This window comes from Micrasema longulum, unplaced genomic scaffold (genome assembly GCF_059751315.1).
Source record: "Micrasema longulum isolate JH-2025_06_02 unplaced genomic scaffold, ASM5975131v1 h1tg001212l, whole genome shotgun sequence".
NCBI lineage: Eukaryota > Metazoa > Arthropoda > Insecta > Trichoptera > Brachycentridae > Micrasema > Micrasema longulum.
The window spans coordinates 20656-47262 of NW_028278399.1; the positions used below are offsets into that span (position 1 = coordinate 20656).

The 26607-nt window shown below is 29.9% G+C and overlaps 3 protein-coding genes across 3 annotated transcripts; 1 reads left to right on the forward strand and 2 right to left on the reverse strand.

Moving 5' to 3' along the window:
- Positions 1 to 184: 184 nt before the first annotated feature.
- Positions 185 to 1463, reverse strand: LOC148276478 (uncharacterized). The gene is made up of 3 exons (XM_088234187.1): positions 1182 to 1463; positions 857 to 1096; positions 185 to 702 (listed from the first exon to the last, which is right to left on the reverse strand). The coding sequence occupies exons 1-3, from the start codon at positions 1263 to 1265 to the stop codon at positions 532 to 534; spliced, it is 495 nt and encodes a 164-aa protein (XP_088090313.1). The 5' UTR covers positions 1266 to 1463; the 3' UTR covers positions 185 to 531.
- LOC148276479 (uncharacterized) lies at positions 1447 to 6688 on the forward strand. Its single transcript, XM_088234182.1, has 6 exons — positions 1447 to 3057; positions 3138 to 3355; positions 3632 to 3777; positions 4311 to 4694; positions 4783 to 4937; positions 5323 to 6688. The coding sequence occupies exons 1-6, from the start codon at positions 2654 to 2656 to the stop codon at positions 5468 to 5470; spliced, it is 1455 nt and encodes a 484-aa protein (XP_088090308.1). The 5' UTR covers positions 1447 to 2653; the 3' UTR covers positions 5471 to 6688.
- On the reverse strand, positions 5868 to 12257 carry GABPI (zinc finger DHHC-type palmitoyltransferase GABPI). Its single transcript, XM_088234186.1, has 6 exons — positions 11821 to 12257; positions 10927 to 11175; positions 9068 to 9142; positions 8810 to 8995; positions 8443 to 8543; positions 5868 to 7509 (listed from the first exon to the last, which is right to left on the reverse strand). The coding sequence occupies exons 1-6, from the start codon at positions 12054 to 12056 to the stop codon at positions 7436 to 7438; spliced, it is 921 nt and encodes a 306-aa protein (XP_088090312.1). The 5' UTR covers positions 12057 to 12257; the 3' UTR covers positions 5868 to 7435.
- Between the last annotated feature and the right edge of the window lie 14350 nt (positions 12258 to 26607).

Below are 26607 nucleotides of genomic sequence, written 5' to 3' on the forward strand. Positions count from 1 at the left end.
AATTTGTAAATATTAATGGATTTTATGAGAACTGAATGTAGTATTTTCCTAAGCGTCTTAGTTGTTTATTTTGTTATTGTATGAGTAAAGTGAATTATTTTTGTTAAACTATTCTACAATTTTATACGTATTGAGATATTAACTTTTATACACCGACATTGTAAATCAGATAATAATAAAAAGATTTTTGAAAAAAACATGATTTATTTTGACTGCAATATTATGCACAGAATTGACTTGAGAAAAAACAAGTTTAATAAAAATAAATATAATCAAAGATTATCTTTTTTTTAATGGATATTAATTTAATTTCCTGTTAATTTTGGCAATAGTAAAATTATTTTAAAAAAAAAACATTTTGTATAAAATTAATAATTTTAAACATAAAAAATAACATCAAAATTCTCCATGCTGGTGACAACAATCATGTATGTAACATGTACATTCACAAGGAGATTTGCGAGTTCTTGGGGACAGAACAGCAGCATGTACTTTGAAAAAAATATTGGTTTCTGACATGGAAAACATATTTCATGTTTCGACATTTTCATTTCTGGGTTCAGACGTTTGTATCCTCATTAGAAGTTGAAGGAATTCTTTTCTATTAGTTTGTGTTTGGCAAGATAAAGCCAATTGAAGAAATTCATTTAGAATGCCCAGTGACTGTGCGAGTGGATCATTGAGCATATAGATAAGTGTATACTGAAAAAAAAAAAAATATATATAATTAGAAACGATAAAAAATAGACTAATTAATCTCAAGTGAATTGAATAAAACGAGTCATAATTACTACATGTTTTACCACATTTTCAATAGTCCACTTTATTGTCTCAACAGATTTATAAATTAACTTACTTTGTAAATGATCCCACAAGTTTGCCTGTCCGACTTTGGTTCATCTATATAAGCTATTAAAAGTTTGACAACATGATGCCACTGTTGTTTTAATATTGCATTCTTGATAAGGGTGCAGTAATGAAGGTTGGACATGTGAGATAGTTCTCTACTTTTTTTGAAATTCACTTTACAAAAATCTCTGTCACTAAATTTGCTTCGATGAGTATCACTTGAATTTAAAATTGAGAGCGCATTTTGCTGTAAAATAAATAAATAACTAATTGAAATAGGCTGAAACCAAAATACAATCAATGGATATTTCATGTAAAATGAATCAGCTCACCACTTCTTTAATGGGAGCGAATGTTAAAGATGCTGGTTTGGAGCTAGGCCGACTTTTTTTCAACAAAGTCTTTTGATTCTTCATTTTTTCTGTGAAATTGTTGCTCGGAATAGAAAAATTAGTAAATATATACACTAACTCCACGACACGCGGCCTAGAAGAGAAGCGAATCCACAAATTTATTATTATTATAATACTCTTATCTCTTATGACGCGAGTAGTATGGGCACAAGATATTGTATCTGAGGGAATATTTTGTCTATGAACCGAACTGTCAATGTCAAATTCGAAAATAAACAACGCAACCATAGATATATAAAAATAAATTACCATATATTTGTGTTAGTGATGTTCTCATTCAAGTAGATCGATTGTTTTTGAAAATCGGAACGGAAAAAACAGGATATCAAGCTTTTATTTTTCAGATTTGCATATAAGCAATAAAGCAGCTTAAAGAAGTAAAAAATAATAAGACACAATAATTGTGCGTCTTAATTTAAAGGGATCAAATAACCTTGCTGTGCCCCACACCTCCATGAAAACAATTACTACATTTCTATATCATCATCATCTTTTCGCACCTAATGGTGCATAGGGCACTGTATTGGTACACTAATCGCAGCGTATCTTAATTTTTTTTGTTACATGAAGGTAAGAAGAAGCTCAAGATTTCAGATTTCTATATACCTACCTTATATTTATTACTTTCACAACTTTCTTTATGTCATAATATATTTACTTATATTTTCAGATTTACCAAACATAATTTAAATTTACTCATTTTTTTTACTACAGTTGATTGCAGACTACAAAATTCGATTACAATGGTTATAATTGTTTGATAATAAAAGTATACCTAGCTATGTTTATTATTATTTACCCAGGTTCTTATTATTAATTTGAATCATAATAAGTCAAATGCAGTTCCGCCAAGTAACTATTTTTGTCTTGTATTCAATCTTTTTTATTATTAATTTTTATTAACCTACCTATATAACTGAATAAAAAAACTTATTTCCAAGATACAAATTAATTTTGTTCATAGAAAGTTGGAAAAATTAGGCTTGGACTAATGATTATTCTGATCAGTTTTATTATTCAAATCTTTTTACTTTCCGATATTATTGGTCTGGTGGTCTGGTCAATATAAAACTACAAGAATGAACAATATTTTACATTATTCATACATTTAGTATGTGGGATACCTATGTTGTGATAATTAGTAATAGTCCTATATTATCTCTGGTTGTGATTATTGATTAAACAATAATACATTATTGGTTACTAAAGTTAATAGTTACTAGGCGACAAAATTAATATTGATTTAACAAGTTAGAATCAGCCCTAAGTAGGAGGTTAGGAATATTTATAGGTTGTTATTACTGATTGGAAGTGGTTACATGGCCATTTAAACTACGTAATTAAAAACAGCAGATTTCACTGTTTGTTAAATATGCTTTAGTTTTAAAAATATGGATCAAAATAATACTGATCAGAATTTTATAGAACAATTGAAGAACATGAAGCCAGATTTTATAAACCTTGAGTCTGTGATGATTGCATTCATAAACAAAAATGAACAAAAATCACCAGAACTGAAAAGAAATCAAAACATTATTTTGCGTAAATATTTTGATTTATGGCAGGAATTCACAAAAAAAAGCCAGTATTTAAGGGAAAATCTAACAAAACATGATAAAATAGAAGCTTTTCTTCAAAATATAATCAAGAAGAAAAATGAATTGAATTCTAAAAACAGCCAAAAATTGTCTCAAGTTGACAGCATTTCAAATTCCTCATCATCCACAAAAAATTCAAAGTCATCAAATAGTGAAAAACATACAAAAATTACTTGTGGTCAAAGTTTTCAGCACAGGTATATCTACTATTAATGCCCATTTTATTCAATACTGCTTATATTACAACAAATACGACATTGTCAATAATTTTTTGTAGATATCAGAGTCAAAAAAATATTATAGCACTCCAAAAAACCAAATTAGAACAACAGGAACGTATTATCGAAGAATTAAAATTCAAAAAGATTGTAGAAAATGCAAGTTTATCTAATGAAGTTGCGGCAGAGGTATGTAAAACTTTGCACAAGTGTGACAGGCAAATCAAACCCAAATTGAAATGCCTCATGAGTGATAATGAAGCACTGGAAGAAACAGGCAAGTTAAATAATTCAATTTTAAAGAAATGAATAGACAATCTAGACTGTAAACTAGCAAATAAAAAAAATGTGAAAACACAAGTATATTTACATTTTGTGATATTTTTACTTTGCTTTAAAAGAGTGAATTAAGAATAATAATATGCAGCTGCAAGTTTAGATTTAATGTTTCATTTACTTTTATTTTATGTTACTGTTTTAATATTTATGTTTTAAATACCTTATTTACTTACTTGTTCTGATGAAAATTTACGAAGATTACTTTTATTCGCAGATAAATATTTTGAATTAACTTGCATGAAAGTCCCAAAATTCTTACAAAAAATGGAGCAGAGAGCAAGAGAAAGAGAAGAAAAACGAGCAACAGTACAAGAAAGGAGACGGCAAATAGAATTAGAAAAGGAAAAACATAAAGAACAGGTAAATCATTTGTTACACGAAGATAATATTTTCTAGAATCAGTAAACTGATGCTAGATAATCTTAGTCTTGGAACTCTAAAGAGTATCATGAAATAAATCAGGAAAAGCTTCATTAGATTTAATTTTGGTAATAAAAATAAAATAAATAAATAAAGTAAAGAAAAAGACATAATGTTATAATCTGATGTTGAGTTTTTATGAATTGCCTCTAAGCATATGTGGTGAAATATTGAACATGTGCAGTGATACTCTATTTATGAAGAAATAAAAAGTAAAGGAGACGTTTTTAATTGATTTGAATTGTGCAATCAGCTTGGCTGGACATGTTTAAGTAAGTTTTTAATGTGACTCCAATTTGCTGTATTATTTCAAAAGCAATAAAATCTGGTTCTCATAAATCCGGATAATTAGGGTTTTACTGCATTTATAATGCTTTTCTAAGAATATATTAATGTTTTACTTGAATTGTACGAGATGTTTTGTAGATACTACTAAGCTTTATAAAAAATATTGATTTTCAATAAAATTGCAGATGGAATTAGCTCGCCAACAAATGGATCAAGAAGAGAAAAATAAGAGAATCAATGAATTTAAAGAGAAACGCAGGCAAGAGCAATTGATATGTATCAGGAAAAAGGAATTCCGAGATAAAATGAGAGCTTTGTCTGTGATGGCTGATTTGCACTATGAGAGAAAAATTATGGATAAATATGGTTTGAATGCGTGGAAATTGTATATTATTAAACTTAATGATGATTTTGTCAAATCAATTTCTTATCATCTGCACAAACTTTTGAAAAACCATTTTGAGGGGTGGAAAAATTACACTCATTACATAAAAAATCAGAGAAATTTTATATCTGATAATTTATATCAAACAAAAATTTTGAAATTGACCTTTGATCAATGGAAAATGGTAAGTTTGATCTGAAATAAAGTGAAATAAAAAAAAACATAATTTAATTGAAGCATGTCAATAAAGTTTAAAACATTGATCTGTCTAGGAACATAAAGTTATGGTTAATAAAAGACAAGTTGCTGAGGACTGGTTTGATCTTAGAGTTACAGAAAGATTATTTTTTCAATGGAGATCAAATGTTACAGTATGGAAAATTATTAGGAGACGCCAGTGGGAGACCGCAGTCCAGAATTATAATAGGTAAACTTTGATTAAAATAAGCATTTAGTTTTATATGACTATATTGGTCTATGCGTTTTTCGAAATTCTCCTCAACCCAAAAAGGTATGATTTTTGTTATTTGATCATATTTATGAAAACAATAAAGAAAAGACTCAATTTCAAAACAGTTTAAACTGTCCACAGTAATAATTAAGTATAGTAAATTAAATGAGAAAAATAAATAATGTAATCTAGAGAAAACATATTATTTTCAGGAATTTCAACATCAATGAAGTGTTATTATTATTCATCAGTAAATTTTTTACTAAATGGTTGATCACAGAATACAAATAAATTATTAACATACCAAAATATGTAAGGTTATAAATCGATTATTTATTAAACGAATATCTTACTTTTTCAGCCGAATAAAATGGCGAACTATAGGCTACTGGCAAATGTTACCAAAAATTAACTCGATTGAAAGACAACATGAGGCTAGGAAAGAAAGGTGGAGAGCAAAAGTGCAACAAGTGATACCTGATTTTATCCCGAGACAATTAGATTTTTGAGAAACTAACACATCGTTTTCTTCAAAACATCCAAATGATTATATTTTCATTTTATAAATAGTTCAATTTTGTAATTTTTATATTAATATTTATTATTTCACATTCATTCAAATATGTTATGAGACTACAGAAAACTCTAATATTGTGATTTTTAATTTGCTAAAAACAAATATATAATATTTTTTGAATAAAGGGTACTTTGATGCAAGAAATTATTTAAACACATTATAAACATATACATTTTACATACATATGCATAAGGGCGGGCATATTACCTTAAAGCAATTTCTTCCTATCTACCCAAGGGGATGTACAAGTTCTAATGGTAAACTTTTTTTTTTGGATCCCAGAAAAATATATAATAAAAACATACATACTGGAACTAATAATGAGAGTATTTTCAATTAAAAATGTTTTATTTCCATAAAAGACTATTGGTAAATCTATGAGAAGATAGATAAGTTTGTTGGTAATATAATATAATACATGTAGAGTAAATTATACAGTGTCTATAAAATAAGCCACTACAAACAAATAAATTTTATCACAAATTAAATTATTTTAAATACTTATTTTTAACAGCCACATTTTTTCTAGAAGCATAATATATAAAGGACAGTTATGCTTTTATATAAATTCATAGGAATATGTTTACCAAAATGCAAGGCATAATATTACTAGTAGATCAGATTATGCATATAAAAATTATGCCAATAGCATTATTACATTTATTATAAACTGTAAATTTTCAGATCTAAAAACTATTTATAATATTGAATTAAGTGAGATTATAATATTATTGCTTAAGATCATATATTTAAATAAAACTATTTTTTTACTGTGCATAAATTTGTTACATAGGCACCTACGTATAAAGTAATGGACATAAAAAGTATTCCTTATTAAACATACAATACATAATGTTACATAATAAATAAATAAATACAAAACATCACAAAGCATCATAAATAAAATATTAAATTATCCTTTAAACAATATGATCCTTTGATTAACTTACATAATTTCATATTCAAATCTTATGTAATGCATACACTATATTTAAATTTTGATCAAAATTAAAAATATTAAATTGATAGGTATTATGTGTACATATTCATTATTTGTTTTTCAATTATGCAATTGTTACTTTGCGAGATTGCATTGTATAATATCGAGGGATGATTATTATAACTAGGTAACTTTAAAATCAGTATTTACGAATTAGTCAATGAATACTACAAATAGACAAGTCATACATTCAAATCATCAAAATATTATTTGAATGAATCACGACATGCCTATTCGTAGCATTCATAGAGGAAGACACAAATATGTGTTTTTAGTGGGTAACTAAAAAATGTTGATTTTGAAGTACTGGCGAGAATGAACGGTAACGTGGGACGAGGACGACCAAGGAATACGTGGCATGATCAGATAAACCAAAATCTTGAGTCTGGTCATGTCACAATCACGCAGAACCGAAGGGCATATATGATAAGATGTAAGAATGTGGAAGAAGCTAGAAATGCATGCTAGAATAGACGTGTGACGGTCCATTCTCTCTGTCTATCCCTACGGGAGAAATGGCGTAATGGTGGTAGTAGTAGGGAATTAACCCAGATGTAATTACCCTAAGATATAATAAAATACATATGTGTTTTACAAGTCATATTAAAAGACAAAAATTCTATTGTGGGTACTCCTACCATCACCATCATATTGCATATAATACGTGTAAATAACTAGAAGTTATGCATATGATTACATAATGTTTGGTGAAGATATATGCTTAAATTTGAATAGGCATTCTACGGTACTGTCATCTGTGAGTATTGAAAAAACAGACATTTTTTTCTCTTCATTCCTGTCTACCTTAACTCTGTCCTTGATTTTGTTATGTCTTATTTTCGTGTAATTACGTAGCGTATTAAAATAAAGTAATTACTTTTATTAACAATCTTGATATTATGCAATCTTGAATGTGAAGAGTTGCAGGCCATTTTGAGTTGGTGAAAAATATGATAGTCTCCAATTGATTCCTGCAAAATAAGTTCAATGATAAAATTGTTTATAAATCTATCAAACTGTATATGCACATAAATAATATTAATTTGAACTGGTAAAAATACACATTAGTATGGTAGAAGAGCATAAAGATGTATATTTTTTATTCAGTTTTTTTAAATACTCAATAATTTTTTTATTTCGTAAATCTTATTCATTGGAAAAACATAAGTATGTATACATAAGTATGCATACAGACATATTTTATGTAAAGTTATTTGGAAACCAAAATTTATGAATTTATTTTTTATTTATGTAAAATGAGAATGGCTTGAAGCTAGGTTTAGGCAGATAAAAAAATAAAATTCTTAATATGTGAAGATTAAAAATAAAAATAAGTATCAAGTTATAATCATAAGTTGTAAACCAGTACATATTTTTATATATATAATATTTACAAAATAAAATCCCACAATTGCTTTTGTTTTACTTGTATTTTATATCTCTTCGCTTGACGGCCTTATTGTTTTGCAAGTTTAATACTGTATAGTAAAATAAAAGGCAATCTAGCCATCACACGAAACGATAAAAAACGCAAATAGAAAAAAAAAACCCTGGATGTTTTTATTTTATAAATAATACGTAGTTCTACAAGTTAACCAACCATTCAATAAATAAAAGCAGTATATAATATTTAAAGAAAACATGTATAATATTTGTAATATAAGATGACGCACTTTCGACTGTTGATCCCAAATACTTATAGTTTTTAAATAATGTGAATGTTAATAAAGTCATGCTAGGGTATTATAACATTCTAATCATGACAATATTTATATACCATCTATTTATAGGATCCAGTCATTGTAATAAAATATAAATAAATACATTAGACATTCAAAATAATATTTATTATATCAAATGATAAAACTCGTTCATTAATAAAATGAATTTCGGAGTTAATATACCTGAGCATCCTAATTTAAAGAATAATGTTTTCAGGAGAAACCACAACATCTTAGTTGCAATAATCATACAGTATATAGCGCTTACAAAAGACACTGCATTGCTAGAAAAAAATAGAAAATACCAAATTAAAAGAAGAAACGACATTTAACAACAGTAACCTGATAATATCAAATAAGAAATTATTATACAAAATCTTTGCATCCTTTCTCACCTGCCTATAAACTTGCAGGTTATTGCAGTAAAAGCACAAAAAAGTTTAAGGAAAACAATATACAATCATGCAGTGGTTTGTTTAAGAACCACCTTAATAATACAGATGACAGAGTCAGTGCATTTAAATTATGACAAAATATAACATGTTCTTACGTGGAGGAAAAATATACATCACTACAGTCATCGGGCAATAAAAACTTAATATATGGATAGTAAAATATAAATGGATGACATATAGTTGTTAGTGTCAAATTAGAGCCATAGAATAAAGCCAACATTCCAAAGAAATTTCCACATATAAATAATGTTTCATTTTCTGGTCCAATGCAGCAATCCAACCTGAAAAAGGAAATAACGTTTGTTTAATCATAAATCATAATAATATTAGTAAAAAATGTACTAAAAACATACCATATGGAGTGGTTTTTGTTATTGGGCACATTAGCCTGGCAATGTCTGCAAAAGTATGGTTGGTCATTTTGTAAACTGAAAACAATGAACCACACGTTTAACGTCATATTAAAATAAAATTTATATCCTAAAATGAAAGATCCGCTGTCATATATCCAATTAAGGAATAACTGTTACAGTTTTAGGAATTCAGAGATCTTAATTATTATGAATCTTGTATGAACATTTTTTGCATGTTGTTGTGCATAAGGTTACCATCTGACCGGAGTCAGGTCTTGACCGAATTTTAAGAGCTTAGACTGGACTCTGCCTAGATTTCATTAGATATGGTTTTTTGTCATGCCCATTGAAAACTTTTTTTAACACGAAGCAAACTGATTTTTAAGAAGAAATAGCTGAAAAGCAATGGGTCGTTTTCTTATTAATTGATTTGGTGTTTATTTTGTAGAACTTCATATTATAACTTAAAATATTTGAAATCAAACACTGATTTGAGTCTACTGAACACTTTATTTTATTTTTACAAATATAAAAAATTTAAAAACAAAAATTTCGTGTCAATTTTTGGTTTAACTTAACTAACTTAACTATTGGTTTTTCCCTCAATTATGATTAATGTACATGCTATAGTTCATAAGATTATTTTTATTATCTACTTAAGTACCTTGAATTATATAACTATATGAGGACATTCAATCCATCTAATCTTCACATTTGTTTGAAAATGCCCTAACAAGGCGAAACAATTGTCACGAGCTTTTTGTTTTTATATTTTTTATCTTTGTAAAAATAAAATAAAGTGTTCAGTACTTCAGTAGACTCAAATCAATGTTTGATTTATAATATTATAAGGTAATTTTCTTCATTGTGTGCAATAACAGCACTCGATTTTCCAAATTACTGAAGATTTGCCAGTACTTTTTTGTACACACAAGACAAATGTGGAAAGGAAAGAAACATATTGTCAGTTGAGTCAATAAGAGCAACATTATCAACCCAAAACAATTTCAAATATGTGAAGAATTTTACACCGAAATTTCTGGAAAACAAACATTAAAAAACCAAAGACCAGGCTCTTCTATTTCAGCCCCTGGTAACCCTAGGTGTGCATAAATAAGTCAAACTATTTAGTCCCTCACCCTGCACAAGAGCAATTTTTTTGTGAGAAACAAGAATTCCTTTAATTTTGATTTAATGTGTTATTACGATATTTTGAGCTTGCTTTTCTCTAAAATGTTCTCCATCCCTGTTGTAATTTGTTAATATTAATAGCTCCGTAGGGGGTGAAATCCAGTTTTTGGTCTACAAACATTTGAACGAACTCAAAATAATGTGATAAAACCAACTGGTTCAAGAAGTTTAAAAATTGGAAAATTGTTTTCAGGCGTTGCCTAGTAGGTATGTGAAATAATTCAATCACATGAATCTCTTCACTACAATGAAGGTGTCAGCTCTTTAACTTCACTAAAATCAACACATGGAAGCATTGAAGAAATATGGATGTTCAAACATAAGCAAAATGGTGAATGTTACACAGTGCGTAAAGTGGCCACTTAAACTAGCCAATAACAGGTCATAAGCCCTGTAAATGCCTAGACTTCTATATTTCCATCTCTAAAATGGTTCTGCCATCTCTGTTGTAATTTGTTAAACTTGATGTGTGGTTTTTGTATTGTTTTATTAGATAAATATATTTTTTAAATACATTATAGAATTCAAAAGCCACTTTATAAAAACAAATTATTTATTTCATTTTCACTCCTTATGTGGAGCATGGTCACCACCACTTGACCCTGTTCTGCGCCAGAATAAAATATATAATTGAAAATAAATGTTAATATTTTATGGACATTACTCACCTAATAAGGTTCATGGCATCCTCATTGGCATCAATATCTCCATTGATATATGAAGATTTGTTAAAAGGAAGAAGAGTTTTTTGTGCTTTCATTTTGGATTTGTAGAGGCATCCGACACTTCCAAATGTCATAGCCACAAGAACAAAGTTTTCTTCTGGCAATATTTCAAGGAGCATTATAACAAATATATTAAATACCAAAGTCAGCCAAATTACTGAGGATATCATCCATACTATGAAAAATGTGGACCTGGAAAAAATACAGATTTAAAAATATTACTGAAATAACATTATTTTTAAGTGAATCAGAAAATGGTAAATGAAGTAAAGAATTTGATAAAAGAGAGTGTTACGACCCGATAGTGGGTTGTCTTGAGTATCAACAGAACTGAAATAAATATGGAAGTTATTGAACTTGTACCCCAGGACACGTAGCTATAAAACACATCATGGAGATGGAAGGCTCTGATATTATCAACAAAATTCACAAAGGCGTGCTGTGGTGGTTTGGAAATTTAAAGGGAGAAAAAATACCCAAAAATATATATAAAAAACAAAGAAGATCTAAAAAATAAATCAAATCGTAATCAATAATCAACTGTCTAATAATAATGATATGAAACCAAGTGCATTCTACACAGAAATTGCAAATAAACTGTAAAATATTTTTTTAGTTTTTTTTTAGATGCCTAACATAAATGATTAATGTTTCAAAACGATTTAACAATTTTGAGGCGATATAAAATAACTTCCCAGCACACAGATGGCCAAAAAAATAGAAAAATTCTGGGAAATTGTTGCAGGTTTTATTTAACTTTCAGATTTTGAAATCTTTTATCAGTTTTGTATTCGAAAAGGAAGAAACAAAGATGAATGATAACAGTTGGAAACTTACCTGGGTCTCACTAACCAGAGCCGTTTGTAAAGTAAATATAAAGAGGCCGCTGTGCCGAGGAACACCCCAATTGTTAAGTATAAGGAAAAAGAAGCAACGAACATTAAAATGGGTATGATTATAAACGGTAAAATATCCAAAGATATTTTCGACAGTAAATTGCGACAGCACAATTTATTAAAACAAGTTATTGCATTAGGAATACAGTTGAGAAAAATGTGAGTGGATATCTTCATTTTGATGAGTAATCAAAATGATGAGATTATAGGAGAGATTCTAGTGAGAAATTTATTTAGTTTTCGAAACGATCCATTTATTAGCTTTCCATTACCGAAAAATGGAAACCCAATATATTATTCGAAAATTAACTCCTCCACTTAATGGTTATGTCAAAACTACATAACCTAAAATTTGGTAAACAAAAGGTTGACAGTTCGATCGATTAAAAAGTTCAGACCGGTGCTGCCAACGAAAAAACCGAAGTATAACATATCAAAAAATTATCAATACGTATAAAAAACGTGACATTCCCAAAGTCCAAATATTCATCATTAGTGGCGCGGCGCCCCAGGCCATTGTAGGCTCTGACCTCCTCCAGAATCTGTCTCCATTCCTCCCTGCACCCTGCAGCTTTCCTTCAGTTTGTCAGACCAATTGCTCTAATGTCACTTTTCACATTATCCAGCCATCTTAATTTTGGTTTGCTTCTGCTTTGTTTGCCTTCCGGGGAGGTATAAATATTGTTTTTGAGGTACGATTATAATTCATTCTATACACATAGACCAACCATTGTAATCTTCTTATTTTTATGAAATGTGCAATGCAGAGTTCACCATATAGTGCCTCTAATTTACGACTAAACCGTCTCCTTCACGTTTTGTTTTGGTTGACAGCACCAAATATCTTATTTAATATTTTTCTTTCAAATACTAATATCATCTTTTCAGCTCTTTCACACTTTCTTGTTAACACATGTTTAGTCTTAAATGTATTTATTTTAAGACTCATGTCACTTGCAGCCATCTCTAGCTTTAAGAAATTATCTTTTAATCCCGGAAGAGTTTTGCAAATTAAGTCTAGGTTATGTGCATAGGCCAATATCCAAGTGGTCTTTTTAAAAATAGTTTCTGTTGTTTCTACTCTTGTATCTCTCATGCCAGTGCATCACCTTGTCTTAGACCGTTGTACGTCTGGAATGGATCTGTTTTGCTGTTTTAAACCTTTATCAAGCATTATGTTTTAGACATTGTCATCTTAATGAGTCGTATTAGTTTTTTAAGAATCTCTTGCTCAGCTATTGCCTCGTACAGCTTTGACCTTTTGATACTGTCGTATGTCGGTTATTTGCTTTTTAAGGTCACAGTAATATTTTAATGAAGTGTGCCGGTAAAAAATATGCCCAGGAACATTTCTGCATACTTAACCCAAAAAAGAAAACTTTGGATTTGTGCCATGATTTGATTTGTGACATTTGTTATATTTAACACAATTAAAATTTTAAAAATTGGTGTGTGCATGAGTGTCCTTCACTAATATACAAAGAGATTGACAACATTTGTGTGTATACTGTTTGTTTACCCAATAAAATAAACAAAATAACATTATTATCGCCCAGGGCTGCGATTGCAAACGCTTCTTTCATCAGTACACATATCTAGACGGTATAAAGTAAAAGCGATATTTATGTACTAAAATGTGTATATTTGTATGAAAATTAAATGTATCTTCGTCGGTTACCTGTAAATGAAAATTATTAGAAAAAAATATACACAATTCATGCTTTTCATACAGAAAACTTAGTTTTACTTTGTAGATAAAATTGAAGATAAATTTTCACTTACCATTGTAATACGGGTCCAGTGTATATAACGCTATTTTGCGCCTGTGAAAATTATTTCATACAACCGCGTTAACTTCAAAGACTGGACATTATTTTTTTAGAAGAATCTAGGTACAAACAATTCTAATCACGATTTATTATACCTCAGTTTAATTCGTTGATATGTATTATAATATTGACGGGATTATAAAAAAAACCTGTATAATGCCTGACTACGTTGCTTGTATTGTTTTTAAGCTTAAAAATGAATACTATTATAATTTTTATGGTACATACCATTTTCTTGAATTTTGTTTATATTTTTAAGTTTCTTTCTCAGTGTGTTTTATGCAATAATATTTTTTTCTTTATTTATTAAAAACTATTATATTATATATGTATATTTTTTGTTACTGGGATTCTGTGGACAGTTTTACAAAATTACTGACTGAGTTATTTTTTAAATTTATTTCAACAGAGAGGGAAAATTTTTGAGAAGGGGATATGGAAGTCTAGGCATTTACAGGGCTTATGACCTGTCATTGGCTGGTTTAAGTGGCCACTTTACACACCGTGTAACATTCACCATTCTGCCCATGTTTGAATATCCACATTTCCTCAAATCCTCCATCTGTTGACTTTTGTGAAGTAAAAGAGCTGAAACCTTTATCACGTGGGTGAGATTCATCCGGCTGAACCAAATCACCTACTAGGCAACGCCTGAAAACAATTTTCCAATTTTTATACTTCTTCTTTTACCAGGTAGTAATTCAACAATCTTTGATTATGTTCAAATGCTTGTAGACTGGCTGGATTTCCTCCCTAGGGAGTTGTTCATATTTAAAGTTATTTCAACAGAGAGGGAAAATTTTTGCTAGACTTCCATATCCCCTTCTCAAAAATTTTCCCTCTCTGTTGAAATAAATTTAAATATGAACAACTCCCTAGGGAGGAAATCCAGCCAGTCTACAAGCATTTGGACATGATCAAACATTGTTGGGTTATTTTTTCTTTAGAATTATATGTGTATTTGAATGTTGCTAGTAGTTTGTTATTATTCCAAAAATAAATTTAAAAATACTAGTGGAATCCCAATAAAAAATATCGAATAAAGGGTTAAAACTCTAAAATACGTCTTTAAGGAATTGCTGTAATAATTATAATAAATATTAGAGCAAGCTTGAATTTTCTTTGAATGGAATATTCGTTCCGATTTCCGACATTGAGAGAAAACCTTGCCCAGAGCACATTACGGCACTTGATCTCGCTTAAATAATTTCCTATAGGAATGCATAATGTATTTATGTCTTGCGTATAATAGTCAGGTACCTACCTAATACCAACAAGTCATGTTGCGTGATCATTGCAGAATTTAAGTGTGTCCTCAGAGTAAAAGCGGCCATTCATCATACCTCTGCATAACATGCATATACGATCAGGTACTTATTAATACATTTAACACCTTTTACGATTATATATTTATACTTCAACTAGGAGAAATTGCTAAGGAGATAAATAAAAAAAATCAGCAAACTTGTATCATTATTTTTCCAGTATCACAATTAGAGAAAAATTTTATGAGAGTCGAGTTGTAAATTTTTTCGCCTTTCTAAAACGTTCCAAATATAATAAAATGGCGTTCATGTTCTAAATTCATTCATTTTGGTCATGCATTTGTTTTTTTTTAAATTTGGATAAAAAATATGTATTTTAATTATTAAAATTACCAAGAAGAAAAAATCATTTCATTTTTCTTTACTATTACGATTAGATAATTAAAATTTAAAGCTTTTATTTCAAATGATTTTTTTGCAATCAAAACGTTTTGCTATGGAAAATTTTAATACGGAAATTTAAAACATTGCTTTAGAACTGACTAATGATAACCTTAAAAATATCATGTTTACTCTTAAATTAGTGAAAAAATTGATTATTTTAATAACTATCCTTATTATTAACGATTAAATCTAAATAAATCTACACCACAAATTTGTGTAAATATTATTTCAATGCTACTTTGAGTACAATTATTTATTCTATGGCTAAAATATCTGCAGGTGTATTTTAGAATTAAGGTGTTGAACCATTTCCATTCTTGATATTTTGTAATACCAAAACAAGATAAATCTAGTTCTCCTTGCAAAAGCAGACTAAGTGAACCATCACCTTGATCTAAAGGGATCAAATATGGTCTCAAATTTTTGTTAGAAATAAAACATGTCAATTAAAAACAGTTTTTAAGACACAACACGTTTTTTCTTCCTAACTTTACTAGAACATTTTGTCGTGAGCGTAGAATAACGATGTGCAGAAGATGTGCAGAAAATCGACATTGACTTTAATTTATATTTGATCTTTAAACGATTATATAAAGGCTTTATATTACAGGCTTAAAAAAATAAAATACACATAGCTAACATACGTAAGTATCAAATTCTATATTTTTGTACTTATCAGGTTGTGAGATAAAGTGTTCAAAAAAATATAAGCGGCTCTCATGTCAAGTTGAAGAAAAGCACATGCGGCTTTGTTCTAAGATCGATTTATAGATCTCATTGTTTTAAATCTAATTTTGAATTTTAAGAACTATACTGCATATTGCATTCATTAATAATGTATACGTACGAAATTTAGTAAAGCAGTTCATTTCTACAAATAATATACCGATTCGTATCTTCATTATTTGAAAAAAGTTACATTTGTAACAAAGTATTCCTAACGATAATTACGTAATTTTAAAATTGTAATTTAAGTTGCTTATGATGACATACAAGTGGACACGTTATTTTTATACTTCTTCTTCTTGCGGTGCCTTGTCAGGTCCCCCCGACGTTGGCGATCACTACAGCGAAAGCATTTTGGTCCTGCGCTACTCTTATATTCCGCAGCCAGGATAAACTGCGTATTGGATGTATTCGCCGTAGTGATTCCTGGGAAAAGATGACCAGAGTGGTTTCCCATTGCCTTCTCTGGTGGATTTTTGTGTCGGTGTTACCTTCCCTTAGGTGGATGGTTCTAGTTCGGAGGCTCCAGAAACTCGCCTTTCATCCTCTCGTTATCTGCTGTAATCACACCGTTATGAGTGTGATCCCGTTGCCCCAGGGTTCACGACGTGGACGCTAACGAGTTAGACTAGTCAGTAGTGTTGCCGGTGGAATGCAACTGGGCGTTCGCAGCATTTTATAGAATCACATAAATCCAGCAAGATGTGACTCACTGCGACCCTATTGACTTTTTAAACCCCAAACTAAAAGCTTCATATAGTAAAAGCTAATTTAATATTGCATTCCCCACTCAGTAGCCAGGCCCTTGAAAGACCTGGACTTGGAGGGAGAGAACTACCTACGGGGACCCGTCACAATAAATTTACACAGGTCGCAGTGACATGAGGAGCTTATATAACAAAATAACCAATGTTTTTTACGATTTAAAGAAAAAAGAAAATTTGACATAAAATAATTAATATATAATTTGATAAAATTTCCAGATAACACTGACGCCACGGACCACCATTTTTTAAAAGAAAAATAACAATAGAGAATGAAGGCACATAAGGCAGTTATCCACGAATAAAAATGCCATGTATTACGCGCTTGTAACGTGTCTACTTAATTACACGTCATTGGACGTGCATAAAAATAAAATGCATTTGTATGCAAACAAAAACATACTTACACGATAGGTACTCCGTACTCATATTGGAGTGTTAAAAAATACGAAAAAGTAGTTTTAGAGTCAGGGTCACGGAGTTAACTGGAAAAAAAACACGAAATTGGTATTGACCAGCTGAAAAAATACAAACTTTACATGCAACATAAAGTGTAATTATATATTTATTTAATTCTCATAAACGTCCGGAGGGCTTTTACAAGTATGGTACATGAAGAAAAGACATGAAATTAGGTATAAAATATTATGGCATTTGGCATATTAAAATACATATACCTAGGAAAAAACATATTTTAAAAATACATGTATACATAAAGATCACAAAATAAACATAAATATTGTAGAATATTTAAATAAATCAATATACCTAGTAAGATAACATTAAAAATAAATATATTTAAAAATATATATATAATTTTAAGTTTAGCTGTAAATACACAGTTGAGAGCTGGAGAATAGAAAAATTATTAGCATGCTAATCAGTATAAACTAAGTATCTGTAAAACAGGTATATGTAAAAAAAAATGGTCTCATGTATTCATAACAAATAATTAAAAATAGCAAAATAAATTTTCACTTGAAACACAAACAATATAAAAAGTTAAAACTACTGTACATAAATAACAATGCGTATATTATCTTTCTTTCTATCATCGTTGCTCTTTCCACATCCAATAGTGCATAGGGCACTGCATTAGTAAACTAAATGCAGCTTATTTCGATCATTTGTTATAAGAAGGTAAGATCAGACTTACGCTTCAGGTGCCAGTTCAGAAACAATGAAATATTGCAGTGTGAAACTACGTTTATAACCAATAATTCACGTCCGTCCTACCAGAAATCGAACCTAAGACCTATGGTAGGCGAATGCACCAACCACTACATTACGAGGCGGACTTATCACCACTTGATTTTCATTTTTAGGATTTTTACCTGAGAGCAGCCATCGAGTCGAAAACACTCGTCTAGGGTTCTGGTTCTATTATACACACAGAAGTGCAAATAATTTTGCCAAAAAAATCGTTTATTTTTAGTTGTATACCTGTCAAAAAAGTTTGTACAAATAGTAATTAGTTTGGAATTAGCATTTTTTTATAATCATTCGTTTTTTACTTCTCATTGTTTTCTTTAGTTAGTTTTATTTTAAAAATTGATTTCATATAAATTATTTTAATAATGTAATACACAACAGTCCCGTTACAGCGAATTTGGTGTTAGCGACGAGGTTTCCGGAACCGGAAAATATGTACATAGCGAAAATGTACGGCACAGAATAAATAAAAATATTACATTTCTAAAAACACAAAAACATTCCTGGATACAAAATTTAATCGAGAAGTAAAAACATGTGATATTTTATTTTGCTTCATATGAGAAGAACTTCTTTTTGCATCAAAGGTAATACAAAAAGTATTTCGGTGATTCGACTGATCCGAAATTTGGTTAAACGGAATTCGGTTAAACGGGACTGTTGTGTATTTAAAATCAATTTTTGGATAAGAATTGCGTGTTGTGAATATGCATATGCAACTAATTTCGATACATGTATTTGGATCTGTAACAACATTACTATTTAATTCATTAAGAATGCGTATCACAGGAAATAAATTAGTCAATAACCAGCGACGATGACAGGATATTGCTATGAATAATAACATCAGAATGATTATTTATTATTCAGTTTGTAAGTATTCGAAGGTTGTGTGAAAGTAAAATAGTAGTGAACGAATAACTGAGGCTGATTTTATCGGAAATAATTTATAATTGAATACTGATATAGAACATCTTGCAGAAATAACATTTTTAGAAAACAAATTTTAAAATCTTTATTTACCCTTTACCGTATTCCAAGCCATATATGGTTTCTAAAGTTTTAGTTTTTTTTACATCGTTATGAATTATCAAATTTCGAAAAAAAACTCGAATCAGTAAAAATGATTGATGAATGAAACATATTTTTTTGTTTATGGTAAGTCCAATGTAACAATAATAATTGAACAGTATGTGTAACGAGCCCGGCTTCGCGAGCTCTAGAAAAATAGTGCTACATTTATCAGTGAAAAATAAATAGTTTTAGGTAAGTCCGAGTCCAAGAGTCTAGCCACGGGACCAAAGCCCGATTTAACCCGACGACGCAAACGCTCATTTTTCGGAACATAATTTAAAACTATCGTTCCATGAAGCATCATCTCTATTTTGAGTAGTATTATTTAGCTTTTACCAGCGGAAAAATAAATAAGTATAGTCATTTAACAATGAAAATTTTGCCGATAGAACGATTTATTTTTTCGAGGTAAAAAGTAGCCTGTATCGATTGTCGATTTTTCAACTATAAAAAATGACGATCCGTTAGTCTATGGCGACGTAGCATGGGTATTCTGTTGCAAAATTATGTAATTCATTTTTCCGCTAAGAATTTTTTCAAGGGAGCGACATTTTTTCGGCGTGAAAAGTAGCTTGTGACACTTGTCAGCTTTCCGGCTATGCATATGCAAAAAACCTCGTCAATCAGTTGCTTTGTTGCGATATGAAAGAAGAATGCATTTTCTAACTAAGAATTTTCCAGAGGGGTTTTTTTTTTAGATGAAAAGTAGCTTATGTCACTTTTCATCTTTATGCGAAAAAAATCAAGAGGATTGGTCGCTCCGCTGTGAAGTGAAGAAAACTCAAACAAACACACTTTATCGTTGATAATATTAGTAAAGGTTACGTATGAAGTGAATAATATTAATAGTTAGTAGTCTAGACGTCATTGTTTCAATAAAATATTATCAGAATAATGTCTTTTATTGTGTGCGATTGTCAATCAAAAACTCTCTTACCTCCTAACGGCCCATGTGAAGCGGAAAAGATGGCGAAGTCATTGTATTATGTTACAACTGTATTTATTTAAATTTGAGCCAATCGTCTAAACGTCAGTTATTAAAATTTATTTATTATTCTTTTGTTCAGCTAGGAAATGAGCAGAGATACTTTTTATATATGTCGTCTGGTTCCTGATTTCATTGATTATCAAATACGGTAAACAATCAATTATGATGGAAGAAGTTTAATACAATACATTCCTGTGACTCATTTGCGTTGGTACGCACATCCGAGTATGATGGGTACATGGCGAAAACAAACTAATTGAACTTTTAGATATTTATACCATATATTACTTTATCATTAATAAATTTAATTGAATGTAACATTAAAATCTCATAAAATGTGGCTCCTTGTTTTATAAATTGTACTAAAAGATTGAAAAATAACGGAAGTTAAATAATTGAATTGATTGTATTGCTCCTTATATATTGTCCAGTGTTCACATTGATACCTAGTGGAAACTTGATTTTGTGTTTCACTTCCTTGGCTGTCAGCGATTTAATCGATATGGCTGATATCCGCTCACGTAAGCAATAATTTGTTATCAGTAATTTAGGAGTTTTGGTAATCAATATTGTTTACACACAGAAAATGAGTGATTCTGTTTCTGCACTGTCTACGATACGATAGCAGGTCAGCTGACACTGGGAATTGATATGAAAGAACATTTAAACTGAGTAAAATGACACCACTCCCATCTCTCTAGCTGAGTTAGGAAAAAAGCTAAGGAAAGCTATGATATATTTCAAAATATGTTGGTTACGTTTTTTAGGCGGATTTTGGGAAAATTTAGATTGTCCTTATTTTGAAACCGTTTGAGATATTTGAAAAAAAGGCATTTTTCTTAATCTCTATGAGGACAACCTTCATACCAAATTTCATCAAATTCTAAGGTGGTAAGGTTTATACCCCATGTTGATTTAATATGGAATGATTTATTTGTAAATGAGCCCGTTTTTGCCGTGTACCCTTTATTTACATGTATAAGTATGAAACTGATTTAAGCAAACATCTTTAAATTGTAAATAAATGAATGCACATTATTTATAAAGAAGGGTTCACCCTAAGACACGGCAATATTATCTTATCTCAGCATCGGACTTATTGTCGTAGTGTGAAAAGAAATTCGTAGAACAAGGCAATAGACCTAAACATTGTCCTAGAGATAAACGGGACGGCTGTCTTTGCGGGACAATAGCTTACCTCTACCACCGCGCGCGGCTGTATAGTCCTCGCGAGAACGCGCACGGACAGAACAGTATTTCCGCGTGTGCGCGTCGCTTTCCTGCTTCTTTTGGCCATAAATGTCGGTGAGATAGAATCCGGAAGACGTCAGACAATTAATAGGAATAGGTATATATATATAGCGAACACGACTGATTATGGCGCATCGATTGCCTAACTGCATTATTCCATATCTGCTCCTTAGTTGGAACATATGGTGTCCACAAAGATCCTCAAAGCATTTCTGTCGGCTGCCAGCTCCTGCCGGGAGCTCGCTCGTACCACGTAGCAGTGAATTAATTTTCACAGCGTTTTGCGTTTGAAAAAGGCTTGGATATTTTTTTTATAATTCATTGCCCAAAAAAAAATATGTTCAAAACTCGTTCATTTATCGTAGCTGCTCCAAATTTAATTTACTTTGTCCCCATTTAGATATTTTAAATACAAAATTTTGTGACTTCAAAAAAAAAATTTTAAAACACTGTAAAATAAAACATTTGTCAGTGTGTAATAAGTTTATGTTCCTTTAATTATGTTTATTTTATTATAATATCAATATTTTTAATTGGTCAACTATATTATGAAAATCCCTCTCCTCTACTCCTTCATCTATTTCCTCATCCCCCATTCTTCTTACGAGCTCTTTTTTTTCTCATGTCTTATATATATTATTTTTCTCTTTACTGTGTAACATGTTCTCTCGTAATATTTGTGAAAAACTTTAACTGGATGTATGTACTATTTTTTATATTTTGTAATCTTATATAACAACTGTTGTTTTTCCTTATTAAATAAAAATAAAATAAAATACGTACGCTTTAATGGATAAGTTTTTTATGACAAAATCGTATTTAGAATTTTGTTATGTTTGAAAAAGCAAAGTCATACGGTAGGTGTTTTAAATTAATGTAAATTATAATTACTCTTCAAAATTCGGACACAGAGAAAATATGGTAGATAAAACCAACCAGTACAAGAAAAAGTATAATACAAATTTTTCCAAAGTATTTTTTAGGCGTTGGCAGTGAAATAATTCAGTCAGATGAATCTCATGCCCATCAATTAAGGTTTCAACTTTCTAACTTCACAAAAATCATCACACGGAAGAATCGAAGAAATACGGATGTTCGGACAGTGGCAAAATGCTGAACGTTACATAGCGTGTAAAATTCACTTAATCTAACCAATGACAGGATCTCACAAGCCCTGTAAATGTCTAAACTTTCATATTCCCTTCTCTCAAATGTCCTCCATCTCTGTTGTAATATGTCAATATCATAAAGTATATTATATTATGAAGTCATTCTTAAATTCAATACAGAACATAATATTACATCAACAATTTTCACTAATTTCACAATGTAAATCAACGCCTGTGTTGTTCGCATATTAATTATCCATTAATAACTAACCATATTTATGTGTACGTGCTTACATATAATTTAAAGTAATTAAACTACAAATATGCATAATATTTTATTGGTCTCACAAAACTCACAAAAAAAGAGGAAATGACTTTTCAATGATTTTCTTAGATCAAAACTTAATTGACATCAGAGTCAATTAAGTAATTTTTTTTGAAATATGGTTATTTAATGTAGGAAGTTTAAAATTGTATTTTATGTAATAGACTCATTGTAATTTAACAAATCGATACATTTATGTATATATAACAAGGGCAATATATAATATCAATGTCAATATTCCTCCCTTTAACACTACTGAAAACTGGCCAAACTGTTTAATGGCCACATAAAATTCAGTTAACTGAGAATAAACAATATTTAAATAGAGAAATAAAAAACTAGCTGAAGAAAATTAGAATAGAATAAATTTAAAAAATATTTGAATGACATAAGAAATATATATTAAAAAAATAAATAAACACTGTACAGTCCTTATTAGAAAAGGTTTTTTCTTGTGGAGAAGACTCTTAAACTTACTTAGTATTAAAAAAAAATGATAAAGCATATTTATTTTTTTTTAAATTGAGAGTTTAAGGTAGAATATTATAGAGTGTTAGAATGTTATCGATTGATGTATTTTTTTTTCTTTTGATTTACAGAAATATTTCAATTATGGTGGCAATTTTCAACGAGTTGTGAATAACTCACTATTAGAAAATGGGAATCAAGTTGTGGTAGAGCGGAGTACGTTTGATCCGTAAGTCTACGACACTAGCCTCGAGATCACAAGATGATTCATATGTATGTAGGTCAATAACATATAATTAAATTAAAAACGATGCGTGCTGCCTGGAACTCTAATCTAAACTCGGTCAAAACGGAATGCAGATTATTCAACTTTTGTATAATGCCAGTACTCTTACATGGGTGCACTAATTCTGGCACCTTACCAGAATTTAAAGAAAAAACATACTACTGGTTTGAGGGTAAATGCTCGTGAGGAGTATTAAGGTGGTTCGATTTCAAACCTATCTTCAAAGTTCGAGGACGGACGCAGCAGCCTCCTATAAAAAGCGTTTTGAGGATGCGGGGGTGGACCTGGCTTGGACACGTGCTGCGGTTGTCTCAGGAGAGCCTTATACCCGTATGCAGAGACAAAACTTAAGGTAAGGAAAGTACATTCTAATTTCAAATGCAGAGAATAAACCGAATATGAAGACAATAGAATGTACTTTCCTCACCTTAAGGTTTGTCTCTGCATACGGGTATTAATCCAAGTTGCCTCTTCTTCACAACTGCGGGCCCCTGCCGTCCTGGAAGGCCGTTGATGACGATCCGGCTTTATTGCGCGGAACAAAGGGAAGCGAGATTGACGTGGGAGAAAGCGAGAGTGCTGGTACCACTGGCTAGCGATAGGGTCTTCTGGAGGCGTCTGATGGTGTCCAACTGCTCCACATAGGAGTGGATCTGGAAAAAATGAAAAATAGTTAAAACATCACGAGCGTTATATGGCACATAGCATTTTGAGTAGTTGATACGGATAGGCTTTACTTAATTAATTGCGTTCACTTATAAAAATGCTTTTATTTGCTCGATTATTATAACGTTAAGTACATTTTGTTTTACGAAAAATTCCCAGCACAATTATTATAAATTTACGAAATAATGGAGACTAGATTTATTTAATTTCTTCTACTTAATTATGCAAACAACTTTATTGCGTAACAAAGTACTGAATATATACACATCACGTCAATAATGAAACAGTGGCATAATGTTTTAGTAAGAAATAAACATTTTAGCTGACTACATATTTCTCATAGATAATTTGTTACAAATTATAAGACAGTGAACGAGTTCATGGGTACAAAAACTGTGAGCAAATTGACGGGAAGATGTGAATATTTTACCCTTGAACTTTTTAAAGTTGTATCTTTTCCACTTGTGCAACTTAAGGAAATAAGAATATTTAATTAAATAAAACTTTCCCCTTTTCGCGATTCTTTCGTGCGGGCTCTTCCACAGTGAATTTCACATCGGCTGTAATAATTATTATTTAAAAATTGGACCAATTACTTCCTAGAAAGTGGCTTAATTTTGTACTACAAATCTCTTGCAATGTATATTTAGCATGATAAAGTATGTTTCAATTCAGTACTATTATCATCATAGTGAGGCTTTTTTGTCAGCGCGCAGCGGTAGTCAGAAACCCACGCAGTACATCATCTTTGTAAAAATGTTTTTAGATGCTGAGACTGCCTAAAGTTTATTTATGCCATTTGCCAAAAGCCGACAAAAGGGAGTAGCCCTTAAGTATAATGAAGACTGTTTTTGATTCTCATAGATTTTAAAACCTTCACGCGTTGAGTAAATAATACTGAAATATTACATGAGTAAAAAACAAATTTATTCCTGCCGTGTGATCACAAATAAATAATTACGTGTGTTGACATATTTTATTATTCCAAATGTTCGGCCTAAAAATAATAATATAATAATGATATCTTGAGTTCACATTTGTGAATATTTATTAAGATAAAATTTTAAACAAATATTTCAATTTCTGTAGAGAAAATAAGAGTCGAATACATCAATAAATCTTTAATGTATAAATAATAATGAGGATAATAAAAAAAACATATATTTATCCTCTCCGGGACCCCGGTATCGCGTATGTATATACTTTTATATATTTCTATCTCACTATTTATAATATCCATCTAAAGTAACACATTTCTTATATTTATTTTCGTTTTACAAATGGAAAAGTATTTTACTGATTTGAAGTGAGTTTTAATTCAAGAATGCCGTTAAAATATCATGATTTTAAGCTGTGAAAATGTTGCTGACAAAATATACTGATATGGATTTAATTCATAATTCTCTATTTTAATAAAAGTTCGAGTCTAATTGTAATAAGAGATTATTTTCTATTATGCTTTCTATTGATTTAAGACAAATAAATATAGATTCAAAAGTATGCATTCGATTTATAAATATTTTAAAACAAAGTTGTATGCTAATACTAAGTTCTCTATGACATGTCTTATTTTTGTTTTTGGTTGATTGAAGATAAAATCGAGTCTAAAGTTTCATATATGATACTATCCCTTCTCCCTAAACTAGTGTTTTTTTTTTAATGTGGTCTAATTACATTAATTAAGAACACAAAAAACTTGATAAATTGGCATTGGGCTCGAAGAGGTTATGAAAGGTTGTTAATCAAAATAAAATAACGTAACATTAATTAATAAAATTTGTAATAGGTTTTTATTGCAAAGGTGAGTTTTTTCGTCTACTGCCCTAAAACATTATTTTTAATAATATTTTATTTCAATTTTAAATTTTAAATTTTGTTTATTATATTTTTTTATTTTTATTTTAAAATAGGTATACATAAGTACAAATACAAAAAAAAAACTATGACATTAACGCAAAAAATCCCTTAAAGGCATGGCCTGTGTGTTGGTATACATTTCATTTCAAATTTAAATAAAGGCTATAGTCCTTAAAATATATCTTGATTAAAATGACAGCTACCAAACTAATGTGACGAATGGATGGAAAGAATTGAAACTACTGAAGTTTTTTCATGCAAACATGAAACTCTGTTTCCGAAAATTGATATAAAAACGCGAAAACAAGCCTATAATAGATAATTTAAGACAATCCAGTAAAAACAAGACATTTTGTACTTTTTCATGAACAGCAAAATTTTTTATTTTTTTTATTCGATCAATTTACACTGATTAATTTGTCCATCTTTAACATTTTTGCAAAATGACGTAACCTTATAAGAAT